Source organism: Phoca vitulina, unplaced genomic scaffold (assembly GCF_004348235.1).
Source record: "Phoca vitulina isolate PV1807 unplaced genomic scaffold, GSC_HSeal_1.0 scaffold65, whole genome shotgun sequence".
NCBI classification, from domain to species: domain Eukaryota; kingdom Metazoa; phylum Chordata; class Mammalia; order Carnivora; family Phocidae; genus Phoca; species Phoca vitulina.
The window spans coordinates 4,373,772-4,388,692 of record NW_022589768.1 but is presented as its reverse complement, the minus strand read 5'-3'; the positions used below and the strand labels follow the sequence as shown (position 1 = coordinate 4,388,692).

The 14,921-nt window shown below is 45.5% G+C and overlaps 1 protein-coding gene across 2 annotated transcripts in view; it reads left to right on the top strand.

Moving 5' to 3' along the window:
* Nucleotides 1-12,745, top strand: part of PDE8A (phosphodiesterase 8A) — a 155,572-nt gene extending 142,827 nt beyond the window's left edge. For both annotated transcript variants that reach the window (XM_032392017.1, XM_032392018.1), the window contains exons 21-22: nucleotides 10,672-10,801; nucleotides 11,396-12,745. In XM_032392017.1, the coding sequence (XP_032247908.1) occupies nucleotides 10,672-10,801; nucleotides 11,396-11,526 (261 nt within the window). In that variant the 3' untranslated portion in view covers nucleotides 11,527-12,745. The remainder of the gene's footprint in view (nucleotides 1-10,671; nucleotides 10,802-11,395) is intronic.
* The last annotated feature ends 2,176 nt before the right edge of the window (nucleotides 12,746-14,921 follow it).

Here is a 14,921-nt window from a genome sequence, read left to right as displayed (position 1 = left end):
GATGGCTGCATAATATTCCATTGTATATATGTACCACATCTTCTTTATCCATTCATCTGTTGATGGACATCTTGGCTCTTTCCACAGTTTGGCTATTGTGGACATTGCTGCTATAAACATCGGGGTGCACATACCCTTTCGGATCCCTACTTTTGTATCTTTGGGGTAAATACCCAGTAGTGCAATTGCTGGATCATATGGTAGCTCTATTTTCAACTTTTTGAGGAATCTCCATACTGTTTTCGAGAGTGGCTGCACCAGCTTGCATTCCCACCAACAGTGTAGAAGGGTTCCCCTTTCTCCGCATCCCCGCCAACATCTGTCATTTCCTGACTTGTTAATTTTAGCCATTCTGACTGGTGTGAGGTGGTATCTCATTGAGGTTTTGATTTGGATTTCCCTGATGCCGAGCGATATTGAGCACTTTTTCATGCGTCTGTTGGCCGTTTGGATGTCTTCTTTGGAAAAATGTCTGTTCATGTCTTCTGCCCATTTCTTGATTGGATTCTTTGTTCTTTTGGTGTTGAGTTTGATGAGTTCTTTATAGATTTTGGATACTAGCCCTTTATCTGATATGTCATTTGCAAATATCTTCTCCCATTCTGTCAGTTGTCTTTTGGTTTTGTTGGCTGTTTCCTTTGCTTTGCAAAAGCTTTTTATCTTGATGAAGTCCCAATAGTTCATTTTTGCCCTTGCTTCCCTTGCCTTTGGCGATGTTTCTAGGAAGAAGTTGCTGCGGCTGAGGTCGAAGAGGTTGCTGCCTGTGTTCTCCTTTAGGATTTTGATGGACTCCTGTCTCACATTGAGGTCTTTCAACCATTTGGAGTCTATTTTTGTGTGTGGTGTAAGGAAATGGTCCAGTTTCATTCTTCTGCATGTGGCTGTCCAATTTTCCCAACACCATTTGTTGAAGAGACTGTCTTTTTTCCATTGGACATTCTTTCCTGCTTTGTCAAAGATGAGTTGACCATAGAGTTGAGGGTCCATTTCTGGGCTCTCTATTCTGTTCCATTGATCTATGTGTCTGTTTTTGTGCCAGTACCATACTGTCTTGATGATGACAGCTTTGTAATAGAGCTGGAAGTCCGGAATTGTGATGCCGCCAGCTTTGCTTTTCTTTTTCAACATTCCTCTGGCTATGCGGGGTCTTTTCTGGTTCCATACAAATTTTAGGATTATTTGTTCCATTTCTTTGAAAAAAGTGGATGGTATTTTGATGGGGATTGCATTGAATGTGTAGATTGCTCTAGGTAGGATTGACATCTTCACAATATTTGTTCTTCCAATCCATGAGCATGGAACGTTTTTCCATTTCTTTGTGTCTTCCTCAATTTCTTTCATGAGTATTTTATAGTTTTCTGAGTACAGATCCTTTGCCTCTTTGGTTAGATTTATTCCTAGGTATCTTATGGTTTTGGGTGCAATTGTAAATGGGATCGACTCCTTAATTTCTCTTTCTTCTGACTTGTTGTTGGTGTATAGGAATGCCACTGACTTCTGTGCATTGATTTTATATCCTGCCACTTGACTGAATTCCTGTATGAGTTCTAGCAGTTTTGGGGTGGAGTCTTTGGGATTTTCCACATAAAGTATCATATCATCTGCAAAGAGTGAGAATTTGACTTCTTCCTTGCCAATTTGGATGCCTTTGATTTCTTTTTGTTGTCTGATTGCTGTGGCTAGGACTTCCAATACTATGTTGAATAGCAGTGGTGATAGTGGACATCCCTGCCGCGTTCCTGACCTTAGGGCGAAAGCTCTCAGTTTTTCCCCATTGAGAATGATATTCGCTGTAGGTTTTTCATAGATGGCTTTTATGATATTGAGGTATGTACCCTCGATCCCTATACTCTGAAGAGTTTTGATCAAGAAAGGATGCTGTACTTTGTCAAATGCTTTTTCTGCATCTATTGAGAGGATCATATGATTCTTGTTCTTTCTTTTGTTAATGTATTGTATCACGTTGATTGATTTGCGGATGTTGAACCAACCTTGCAGCCCAGGGATAAATCCCACTTGGTCGTGGTGAATAATCCTTTTAATGTACTGTTGGATCCTATTGGCTAGTATTTTGGTGAGAATTTTTGCATCCATGTTCATCAGGGATATTGGTCTGTAATTCTCCTTTTTGATGGGGTCTTTGTCTGGTTTTGGGATCAAGGTAATGCTGGCCTCATAAAATGAGTTTGGAAGTTTTCCTTCCATTTCTATTTTTTGGAACAGTTTCAGAAGGATAGGTATTAATTCTTCTTTAAATGTTTGTTAGAATTCCCCTGGGAAGCCATCTGGCCCTGGGCTTTTGTGTTTGGGGAGATTTTTGATGACTGCTTCAATTTCCTTAGTGGTTATAGGTCTGTTCAGGTTTTCTATTTCTTCCTGGTTCAGTTTTGGTAGTTGATACATCTCTAGGAATGCATCCATTTCTTCCAGGTTATCTAATTTGCTGGCATAGAGTTGCTCATAATATGTTCTTATAATTGTTTGTATTTCTTTGGTGTTGGTTGTGATCTCTCCTCTTTCATTCATGATTTTGCTGATTTGGGTCATTTCTCTTTTCTTTTTGATAAGTCTGGCCAGGGGTTTATCAGTCTTGTTAATTCTTTCAAAGAACCAGCTCCTAGTTTTGTTGATCTGTTCTACTGTTCTTTTAGTTTCTATTTCATTGATTTCTGCTCTGATCTTTATTATTTCTCTTCTCCTGCTGGGTTTAGGCTTTATTTGCTGTTCTTTCTCCAGCTCCTTTAGGTGTAGGGTTAGGTTGTGTACTTGAGACCTTTCTTGTTTCTTGAGAAAGGCTTGTATTGCTATATACTTTCCTCTTAGGACTGCCTTTGCTGCATCCCAAAGATTTTGAATAGTTGTGTTTTCATTTTCATTGGTTTCCATGAATTTTTTTAATTCTTCTTTAATTTCCTGGTTGACCCATTCGTTCTTCAGTAGGATGCTCTTTAGCCTCCATGTATTTGAGTTCTTTCCAACTTTCCTCTTGTGATTGAGTTCTAGTTTCAAAGCATTGTGGTCTGAAAATAGGCAGGGAATGATCCCAATCTTTTGGTACCGGTTGAGACCTGATTTATGACCTAGGATGTGATCGATTCTGGAGAATGTTCCATGGGCACTAGAGAAGAATGTGTATTCTGTTGCTTTGGGATGGAATGTTCTGAATATGTCTGTGAAGTCCATTTGGTCCAGTGTGTCATTTAAAGTCTTTATTTCCTTGTTGATCTTTTGCTTAGATGATCTGTCCATTTCAGTGAGGGGGGTGTTAAAGTCCCCCACTGTTATTGTATTGTTGTCGATGTGTTTCTTTGCTTTTGTTATTAATTGCCTTATATAATTGGCTGCTCCCATGTTAGGGGCATAGATATTTACAATTGTTAGATCTTCTTGTTGGATAGACCCTTTAAGTAGGATATAGTGTCCTTCCTCATCTCTTATTACAGTCTTTGGTTTAAAATCTAATTTGTCTGATATAAGGATTGCCACCCCAGCTTTCTTTTGGTGTCCATTAGCATGGTAAATGGTTTTCCACCCCCTCACTTTAAATCTGGGGGTGTCTTTGGGTCTAAAATGAGTCTCTTGCAGACAGCATATCGATGGGTCTTGTTTTTTAATCCAATCTGATAGCCTGTGTCTTTTGATTGGGGCATTTAGCCCATTTACATTCAGGGTAACTATTGAAAGATGGGAATTCAGTGCCATTGTATTGCCTGTAAAGTGACTGTTAATGTATATTGTCTGTGTTCCTTTCTGGTCTATGTTGCTTTTAGGCTCTCTCTTTGCTTAGAGGACCCCTTTCAAGATTTGTTGTAGGGCTGGTTTCGTGTTTGCAAATTCCTTTAGTTTTTGTTTGTCCTGGAAGCTTTTTATCTCTCCTTCAATTTTCAATGACAGCCTAGCTGGATATAGTATTCTTGGCTGCATATTTTTCTCATTTAGTGCTCTGAATATGTCCTGCCAGTCCTTTCTGGCCTGCCAGGTCTCTGTGGATAAGTCTGTTGCCAGTCTAATATTTCTACCATTGTAGGTTACATCTCTCTTCTCCCGAGCTGCTTTCAGGATTTTCTCTTTGTCTCTGAGACTCGTAAGTTTTACTATTAGATGTCGGGGTGTTGACCTATTTTTATTGATTTTGAGAGGGGTTCTCTGTGCTTCCTGGATTTTGATGCCTGTTTCCTTCCCCAAATTAGGGAAGTTCTCTGCTATAATTTGCTCCATTATACCTTCTGCCCCTCTCTCTCTTTCTTCTTCTTCTGGGATCCCAATTATTCTAATGTTGTTTCGTCTTATGGTATCGTTTATCTCTCGAATTCTGCCCTCGTGATCCAGTAGTTGTTTATCTCTCTTTTTCTCAGCTTCTTTATTTTCCATCATTTGGGTTTTATCTCACTGATTCTTTCTTCTGCCTCATTTATCCTAGCAGTTAGCGCCCCCATATTTGATTGCACCTCATTGATAGCCTTTTTGATTTCTACTTGGTTAGATTTTAGTTCTTTTACTTCTCCAGAAAGGGTTTCTCTAATAACTTCCATGTTTTTTTCAAGCCCAGCTAGTATCTTTAAAGTGATGATTCTGAACTCTAGATCTGACATCATACTAATGTCCGTATTGAGTAGGTCCCTGGCAGTCGGTACTACCTCTTGTTCTTTTTGTTGAGGTGATTTTTTCCGTCTTGTCATTTTGTGCAGAGAATAGATTAATGAGAGAACAAAATGCTAGCAGGGTAACAACGTCCCCAGAAAATATACTCTAAAGAAATCAGAAAAGACCTGAAGCAGTGGGAAAAGAAAGGGAAAGAGAGAAAAAAGAAAAGGAAAGAAAAAAAGATAAAGATAAAAACAAACAAAAGCAGAACAAAACAAAACAAAAATAGAACGTGATCAAATATGATCAGGCTGGATTATAGATCAGTGCCACACACTAGATTTTGGGTGTATTTTGGTCTGTTAAAGTCCCTCCCAAAATTTTAAAGAAAGAAAAACTTATATATGTACAAAAATAAGGGTTGATATGATGAAGGGATAGAATATGACTGTAAAGATGGAAATTATAAAAAATTTTAAAAAAGGATTTGATAAGTTGCTTGAAAAAAGAAAGAAGAGGATTAAAAAAAAAAAAGAAAAAAGGGAGAGAATGTGATCAGGCAGGGGAGTAGAAAAAAACCATACACTGGAGATTTAGAGTATATTTTGATCTGTTAGAAGAAACTATCTCAAGATTTTAAAGAGAGAACAACTTATATATATATGCCAAAAATACGGGTAACTACTATGAAGGAATAGAATATGACTTTAAAAATGAAAAATAAAAAGGTTTTTTTTAAAAAAGGGATTGATAAGACGTTGGTTGAAAAAGGGAAAAAGAAAAATTCAAAAAAAAAGAAAAAAAGACAGTTAAAAAAAATAATTAACTTTGAAAGACTAAAGAATCATGGTAAAAAAAGCCATGGATTCTATGTGCAGTATTCCCCTAGCGCTGGAGTTCTGCCGTTCTCATTGATCGGTAAACTTGGTCTTGGCTGGCTGTTCTCGCTGATCTTCTGGGGGAGGGGCCTGTTGCCGTGGTTCCCAAATGGCTTTGCCGGAGGCGGAATTGCCCCGCCCTTGCCGGTCCGGGCTAAGTAATCTGCTCGGGTTTGCTCTCCGGAGCTTTTGTTCCCTGCAAGCTCTCCGTACAGCTTTGGAGGCAGAGAGTGAAAATGGTGGCCTCCCAGTCTCCGCCCCGGCGGAGCCGAGAACTCGGGGTCCCGCTCCTCAGCGAGCCCCCAGAGAAAAGCCATCAGTCACTCCCGTCTCCCCGGTCTCCGGCCGCACTCCGCGCTCACCCGGCCTGTGACCGCGCCTTTCTATCTGGCACCCGACCCCGGGTGGAGTCTCCAAACCCAGCAGATCCCCGCGGTGCGCTCCTGCACCGCTCCTCCCGGGGGAAGAAGGTGAGTCTCCCCGGATCTGCCGCTTGTTGGGTCCCTGCTGGAGGAGCAGTGGCCCGACTGTGCCGCGGATCACAGTTTATGACAACCCCGAGCTGAGAGCCCACGCCTGGGCTCCGTCTCTGCAGCCGGCTTCCCTGCTCCGATACCTGGGAGCTCTGCCGCACTCAGGCACCCCCGGTCTTTCTGTGATCCCGAGGGTCCTGAGACCACACTGTCCCGCGAGGGTTCCACCCCCCACTTCGCCACCAGAGTGATGTCCCTCAGCGGAGCAGACTCTAAAAGTTCCGATTTTGTGCTCCGCGGCTCTATCACTTGCCAGAAGTGGCCGACGGAGGCCCCTCCCCTGCCGTCTATCCTCCCGAATATCGCCTCGTATTCACTTCTCCGCACGTCCTACCTTCCAGAAAGTGGTCGCTTTTCTGTTCAGAGAGTTGTTGCTATTCTTTTCTTCGATCTCCTGTTGAGTTTGTAGGTGTTCAGAATGGTTTGATCCCTATCCAGCTGAATTCCTGAGAGGAGAGGAAATCCAGGTCTCCTACTCCTCCGCCATCTTGCTCCGCGCCCCCCCCACCCCACTTTGATGTCACAGATGACATATTGATACATTATATACCCATTAATGTGTGTAATTCATATGCATGTCTTTTAAATCCTACAGAGTATAATGGAATTACAAACCAAAATTAAAGTAATACTGCTTTGGGGTGCCTGGGTGGCTCAGTTGGTTAAGCGACTGCCTTCAGCTCAGGTCATGATCCTGGAGTCCCTGGATCGAGTCCCGCATCGGGCTCCCTGCTCGGCAGGGAGTCTGCTTCTCCCTCTGACCCTCCCCCCTCTCATGCTCTCTCTCTCATTCTCTCTCTCTCAAATAAATAAATAAAATCTTTAAAAAAAAAAAAGTAATATTGCTTTGTATGTTTGCCTTTATGTTTACCTTTGCTGGAGATTGTCACATCTTCGTATGACCTGGAGTTACTGTCTGGCTTCTTCTCCCTTCAACCTGACAGACTCCCTCTAGCATTTCCCGTAAGCCAGACCCAGTGCTAATGAGTCCTCTCCGCTTCTGTTTATCTGGGAGTACCTTCATTTCTTCCTCGTTTTTGAAGAACAGTTTTGCCGGATAAAGAATTCTCAGTTGACAGGTTTGTCTTCTAGTCCTTTACATCATTTCTTTCCCTGCTTACCGGCCTCCAAGGCTTCTCCTGAGAAATCAGCCGAGCATCTTACAGAGAATTTCTTGTAACAAGTCAGTTTTCTCTTGCTGCTTTTAAGAGTCTTTGTTTTTGGCTTTTGACAGTTGGGTTATAATGTGTCCCAATATGGTTCTTTTGGGGTTTATTTGGAGTTGTTTAGCTTCTTGGTTTTATAGATTTAGGTCTTTCTTCAAGTGATGGCTGTTTAGGGCTATTTCTTCAAATAGCCTCTGCCCCTTTCTCGACAGGACTCTGATAATGCATATATTGGTCCCTTTGATAATGTCCTGTAAGTCCCTCAGGCTCTTGTCACTTTTCTTCATGTCTTTTTTCTTTCACCTCCTCAGACTTGAGAATTTCAAATGCCCTGTCTTCTGACTTGATTTTTTTTTTCTTCCACCTGCTTACAGCTGCTGTTGAATCTCTCTAGTGAATTTTTCAAATCTTTCTTTGTATTTTTCAGCTCCAGAATTCTATTTGGGTCCTTTTTATAATTTCTTTCTCTTTTTGCTATTCTTATTTGGTTCCTATATCAGTTTCCTGATTTCCTTTAGCCCTTTGTCGTGTTTTCCTTTAGCTCTTTGAGCATCTGTAAGATGGTTATTTTACAGTCTTTGTTTAGTAAGTCCAGTGCCTGTGTTCTTCAGGGGTGGCTTCTGCTGGCTTATTTTCTTCTTTTGGATAGGCTGTTCTCTCCTGTTTCTTTGGCCTTGTGTTGAAAATTGTACATGGGGGTGGGAGCAACGACCCACCTCTCACAGTCTTTGTTCTGGGGGGGGGGGGGGAGAGGGAACATATCTTTCAGTCTTTGCAGTTTGCTCTGTGCCGGGGAAGTCCTTCACTAATGAGCCAGGCTCTCTCCAAGCTCCAGGATTAGCCCCACACGAAGGCAGCAGTTCACCTCATGTCGTTTCTGCACAAGTCGTTCCTGGGCCCATGTGTGGCCCTCTCAGTTCTGCTGCATATGCAGCTGCTTTTGAATGTGGACTGTCCAGGTCCTCCCAGCTTCTCCTTGGGGCCTTACGCTACTGGAGGTCTCCACCCATGACATCTTGCCCCCAGCATCTGTGGGTCTGTAAACCCCATGCACTTTCCTAAGCACCAGCCATTGCTTTTGCACGAGAGAGTGGAGTTAGGTGAAACAGAGACCAGCCCTTTGGGCGGCCGTCAGACAGGTTAGAATTTTGCAAGTAAGATTAGCTCTACTCCCTCCAGTTCAAGGGAAGCAGCTGGGAATAGGGTTGCTGTTTCCAGACCAAGACTGTGCCAGGGCCGCGGGGTGCGGGGGGAGGTCGAGGGTGAGTCAAGACACCATGATGTTTTCTACCATTTTGAATCTCATGGGAAAACCGTCTCCGGAAGAGCCTAAGGGCCCTGGAGGAAGTTCCACGCACCTGTCACACTGGGCCCAAGAGGACCTGGAGTATGAGGGTCTCTCTGATCTCCCGCGGGCCAGCCGCTCCCGTGTGCAGGCAGAGAGGACAGCAGGGACAGAACGCGCACCCGAGCCACACAAGCTGGACTGAGGGAGCCTCTGCCTTGGCTGCCTTGAGAGCGGGTTCGGTGTCCGGCAGAGCCCGAGAGAGAATGTCAGGAGAGCCCCGGGGCCCAGCTCCCCGAGCCAGGCAGCCCCATCAGGCCGTGAACCGGAGGCTCTGCCCGCACTGCCTGCTCCTTCCCGTACCCGCGGCACCAGGCGCGTCCGGACAGCTGCCAGCTGTGGCCTGGCGCAGACCTTTCCCCAGCCAGCAGAAGCCGACCCTTGCTGGCGGGCCCTAGCCGCCCCCGCCCCCGCCCCCCTGCCTGCCCTCTGCACCGCCCCGAGCAGCAGCGGCTCTTGGTGCTGCCGGGAGCGCCGGCCTCCTCCTCGGCCCCGCTCCCAGCACCATCCGCAGCAGCCTCGGTGCCTGTCGGGAGTGCGGGGCCCCGTCCCCTCCGAGGAGCATCCAGGTGGAGCGCTGGGGGAGTGACCCCCTTCCAGGGAAAGTGGGGGGCGCTGTTCTCGCCGGGCCTGGGCGCTCAGAGCCGCCCGTGTGCAGAGCAGCGAGGCCAGCGATGGCCCGGTGTCCGCAGAGACCGCGGGACAGGAAGCTGCTCCCGGTCAGTGGTCAGGGAGAGGTGTGCGGAGAGGGCGGGGCCGCGGCTTGCCCCCGGGACCAGTACAAGGGCAAGGGTGGCAGGCGGTGGGGACCAGCTCCCGCCCCGGGAGGAGTTTTCTTTCTTCGGTCTTGCTGAACACCTGAGCCCTCGGCCCAGCCGGCCGCTCCCCGGGCCCGCCCTCTGTTCGGAGCAGCCCTGCCACCCGGCCCCCACCGCCGGGCCCCCTCGGCCCTGGGTTCTCGCTGCACGTGCTCCCACCAGCAGGTCCTGCGGCGAAGGCCGTGCCAGGTCACTGTGCCCGCTCTCCCCGCTGCACCCCTACGGCGCCCCTGCGCGCGCCCTCCCTGCAGCCCCTCCCTCCGTGTCGAGCAGCCCCTGCGCTCTCCTTCCTCGCCTCACCTGGCCCGGCCGCCGGCACCCCAGGCTCTGGCGAGCTGCTCGGACGGTCGGGAATGATGACCCAGGTGCCCGAGCCTGGGGTAGGGGGGTGAGGGGCACCCCCCTCACGTTTTCCTTTTGAGCTGCCCCCGGAGCCCGTGCCCGCCTTACTGACCCTGTGCTCCATCACCCCCCCACCCCATGTGACCGGTGACCCTCGTGCCTCACTGCGGACATCCCCTCACCCTTTCTCCAGGACACTTTGGTGAAAGCAAGACTTTTTCTTTTTTTTTAAAGATTTTATTTACTTGACAGGAGAGAGGGAACACAAGCAGGGGGAGTGAGAGAGGGAGAAGCAGGCTCCCCGCGGAGCAGGGAGCCCGATGCGAGGCTCGAACCCAGGACCCAGGGATCATGACCTGAGCCGAAGGCAGACGCTTAACGACTGAGCCACCCAGGGGTCCCAAGACCTTATTTTTAAAAAGGAGCTCCCTTATCTCTTTCAAGATAAAATTAAGATCCTGGGGGAAAAGGCAGGTTTATTTTCGTTTTTTTGCAAAGCTGTCTGGAATCCTAAAGACAGTCTGGAAGAGTCTGACTAAAGGACATAAAAACTGCTCGTCTCAGAGCTTTTTTTTCCCCCCCACCTCAAGGATCTCAAGGGTGTTTAGAACTTTTTCAAATAAGGTAACTGACTTGAAGTGAGAAGCAGCCCCTCGATCCTTCTTTGTGAAGCGGCGCTTGCTTTCCCACCGCTGCGGGCCTGGCGCTGGAAACGCTTGCGGGGTAGGGGGGCCGGGGTGTGAATAGCAGCCGAGCGTGTTCGCGGGCCACACAGGCCGCTTGGGATCTCAAGCTTCGGCAAGAAGCTTCCAGGTGTCGGAAAGGAGAGCTGGGCAGGGGGTCATCAGGCCCCCCTGGCACGGAGCCGCCCCACTCCGGGCACACTTGCTGTCTGGGGCAGAGCCGGGTCTTTGGCTCGAGCGGTGGTCATTGCTCCCCACGAGCTCCCGGGTGAGCAGAGCCAGATACTGGAGTCTCCTAATTCGGGCATTTTCTGCTTTACAGACTGATGAGGAGAAGCGGCAGGACTTACCTGTGGTGATGCCGGTTTTTGACAGAAACACCTGCAGCATCCCCAAATCCCAGATCTCCTTCATTGACTACTTTATCACGGACATGTTCGATGCCTGGGATGGTAAGGCCTCTCCCAGCGGGCTTCCCTCAAGAAGGAAAGGGGCAGCCGCATGTTAATAGTGTAGCTGGCTCTAGAATGGGTTTGGGGGCTTAGACTCTCAAGGAGGACTAAGGAGGAGAACTCTGCCTTCCTCGAGGACCCCCGAAGCCTGGGTGCCCTTCCTGCCCCCTCCCCTGCTCACAGCTTCAGCCACCCCGGCCCTGCGTGCTTCCTGGCTCGTGGCTTTTCCCCCCACCCCCTGCCCGCGAGGACGTGGTGTAAGTGAAGCCCGTGTGGAGTCAGAAGTTGGGGGGCGGGGGGGGGAACCAGAGAGCCAGTCAGGGCCATCGGTGGGGGGCTCACTGCCTTCCTAACAGCCCCTCCCCCAGGAGCTGATGAAATGCTCAAGCAGATTCACTCCCCTCGGTGGCACCTGCCAGCCTTGTCAGCTCCCATGAGCCTGGGCTCACTGCACCTGCACGGTGGGTGCGTTTGTGTGGCAGGATGCAGATGTTTGCTGCCACGTATCCTTCCTCAAAATACCCTCTCCTTAGGCAGCCCGGGCTTCTCATCTGAGACTGTGAAGGAGATCACATTCCTGTCCTTTTTCTCCAGCCTTTGTAGACCTGCCTGAGTTAATGCAGCATCTTGACAACAACTTTAAATACTGGAAAGGACTGGATGAGATGAAGCTGCGGAGCCTCCGACCGCCCCCGGAACAGTGCGTCACACCGCCTGGGCCCTGAAGCTTTGTCCCTCCACTCATTTGGAATTCCTGAAGGCAGCCAGAGTTCCTGGGTCCTTTCAGTATTAGGCAGAACAGTGCCCAGGTCTGCAGAGCCTGTGAAAGCACATGGGGCATCGATGACCTTCTGCAGCCACCATCCGATGCCATTGCCGCAAAGTGCGACCCAGTCTGCCATATTGGGCCTGCGGCAGGGGCTCTTTAGGAAAGTCAAGGAGAACCAGTTTGCACTAACTTTCCTTATCATGAGCTCAGAGGGACCCTCCAAAGGACACTGATGGATTTCTTCCCAGTGACAGAGAATGTCTTGTTGCAAACAATTTCTCTCAACTGTGTCCAGCACTTACAAACAGCTCATGGCAATCGGAGCTTTAGGAACTTTTTCACATCATAGAAGGTGCAATCACTCACTTTGGAACACTACTGAAAGTGACTTCTCTTTTGAAACTGAATAGCAAATGAAAAATACAAAAATTTTGAAGTTGATTATTAAATACAAAGAAATTTTGAAGTTGATTAATATCAATTATTAAAATGTTTTATTTATTTTATTAGAAGTTCAATATTTTCTATGAATTTTGAAATACTTCAAAGCCAAAGCCAACTTTAAATGCCATGACCAAATTTACATAATTCATATTCATTAAATATGTATTACTTGGTGTACAGACTTATTTTCATAATGCAAATTAAAACTATAAAATGACACATTTTTACTGCACTACAGAAATATTTGTGTATGTTAGACTCTTTTCTGATTGATGGTAGTTGGGAAAAGCGGTCTTTGGGAGGCTCTGAGTCTAAAGCCCTCCAGGAGAGCACCTCCTCCGTACAGGAAGCAGAGTTCTGAAACTTTGGTCATCTGATGGGCTTTGCCAGTGACTCCCCAAAGTCAACGAAACTCAGACCTAACACCTTTTTCCTAAAATAATTGAATTCCCGAAAATCTGCCTTATTTTATAGTGTTTCTACAAGATACTCCCTATGAAAGAACAAAAATGGACTATTTAGTGAGCTGATATTTTATAACCAATCTGTTTTCATCTGAGGTGGGAAGCTTTGATTCCAGAAATTTATAAAGTTCTGTATCTTCACGTTTTGAATAAGTGTAGTACCGTAAAAAATGACACATGATAACATGTCCAAGTGTTTGTCATTTCATTTTAAAGTTGTATTTTTCCCCAGATAAAAATGAAATTAAACTATTTGTTTTTAAGAAATCATGTGTCACCTTTTCATTGGAGTCTTATAATACTTAAAATAAGATACCTTTATATTACAGAGAAGATTAATAGTTAAATGACTTTTTCAAGGTCACAAAAAGACAGATGAATATGTTGAAAACTTCTCACTGTTTGGTACCCATTTAAAGCTGTCAGGGCTGGCTCCTCAGGAGTCCCTTTTTCTAAGGAAACAAAGACCCCTCTTCCTGTGTGAAGACATTTGACCTAGCTTGGTCATTGTAGACCGAGGTGGGAGAAAGCCCTCTCCTCTCCTCTCTGTGCCAGGAAAGAAAAGGAAATGACTTCCATGAGCAACTCAACCATCATGAAATAGAGCAGGGCATGCGATACCTAGAATCTGCACCGCCCAGACCACCACAATAATCCAAAAGAGACTTTAAGAAGAGTATGCCTAACGTGTTTCAAGAGAGAAAAGCAGCAATAGAAACCATAAGGTAAGCCAAGGTAGTTTTAAAAATAGGTAGATTTGAGAAAGAACCTAATAGACATTCTAGATATGAAGAATATAGTCATTGAAACAAACAGAAAACTCCTGCAGAGATTTAACAGAAGGCCAGACGTAAGAGAGAAGTGGTAAACTGGAAGACTTGAAGTTACAGCCCAGCAGCACAGAGGTTTTAAATTAAAGCAAAATTAAAATACAGAAGGTTGAATGAAATGCTTCAAAATATGTCTAAATTAGGAGATCCAGAATAAGTGGGAGAGGCACTATCCAAAGAAAGCCCGAGAGTCCCTCAGGGTTTGAGAGACACACACCCTCAGATTTAAAGGGCGCACTGAACCCCAAGTAGGAAAAACAAAACCCATCTACACAACATGGTGTGGAGCTCCAAGAGGAAAACGTAACAGTTGTGAGAAAAGACTGATCACTTACAAGGGAACTAGTGTTAGACTGCTGTCAGACTTCTCAGTGACCACAGCCAGAAGACTAAGGAATAACCTCTTCAAAATATGCAAGGAAACTGTCAGCCTAGAATCACATACCCAACTAAACTATCAAGAGTGAAGTTGTGGAGTACAATTTTAGACATGCACACAGTTAATTATAAACAGACTCCTGTGGAAAGAAATGCTGAAAGATATACTTCTATAAAATGAGTCCAGAAGAAAGAGGTAGGTTATGAAAGCAACAGTAAACAAAGAAGTTGGTAAATATCTGGGCAAGGCTAAGTAAGTATACTGAGTGGGGCAAAAATAATAGTGATGTATCATCAGGAAGGGGCAGGTATATAAGAGGATAAGTTAAATGTTGCAGAGGACAAAAGAGATGTTTATTACAGACTTTCAATATGATTACCTAAAAGTTAAGGGAAATTGTCAAAGGAATAAAAGCATATGGAATTTAAAAGCACTAAAAGCTAAGTGAAGAAATAAAATGTAACAGGACAAATCTGGGTGGCTCAGTCAGTTGAACATCAGACTTGGTTTCAGCTCAGGTCATGATCTCAGGGTCATGAGATCAAGCCCTGCATCAGGCTCTGTGCTCAGCACAGAGTCTGCTTGAGATTCTCCCTCTGCCCCTTCCCCGCACTTGCACATTCTCTCTCACGCACTCTCTCTCAAGTAAATCTTTTTAAAAAATAAATTAAAAAAAAAAAGAAAATGTAACTAATGCAAACTGTAAGAGATAAATGGAAAAATAAACTATGAATAAGACAATGACAGAAATAAGTACAAATATAAGCACACAGCATCTACATAATCAATACTAGATTAAAGATCTGTAGGTGAAAAATTACCTGTTGACATGAGACTATGGAAACATCCCTAAAAGGACACCAAAGCCTTTAGAAAGCACACAAATTATCTACAAGTTAAAAATTCTATATGACAAAATACTTAAGTCATGCTAGAAACCATGCCACGGATGAGGGATGACCTACAGAAGTAACAAATTCATATGCAAAATATGTAAAGAATGCCTAGAAGTCTGTAAGGGCAAAAAACCAAAGTATTTTATACCCTTCAGATTACCAAGTTTTTAGCATCTGACAATACCAAGTGTTGATGAGAGGATGAGAAAATGTGAACTTTCAAACTTCTGTGTAGGAAGGTAAGAACCACAGTGGAAAGCAATTTGGAAATATCCACTAAAGTTCCTCAATTCAGCAATTTTACTTCTAGATCCTAGAGAAATTTGCCAGTGTGCACA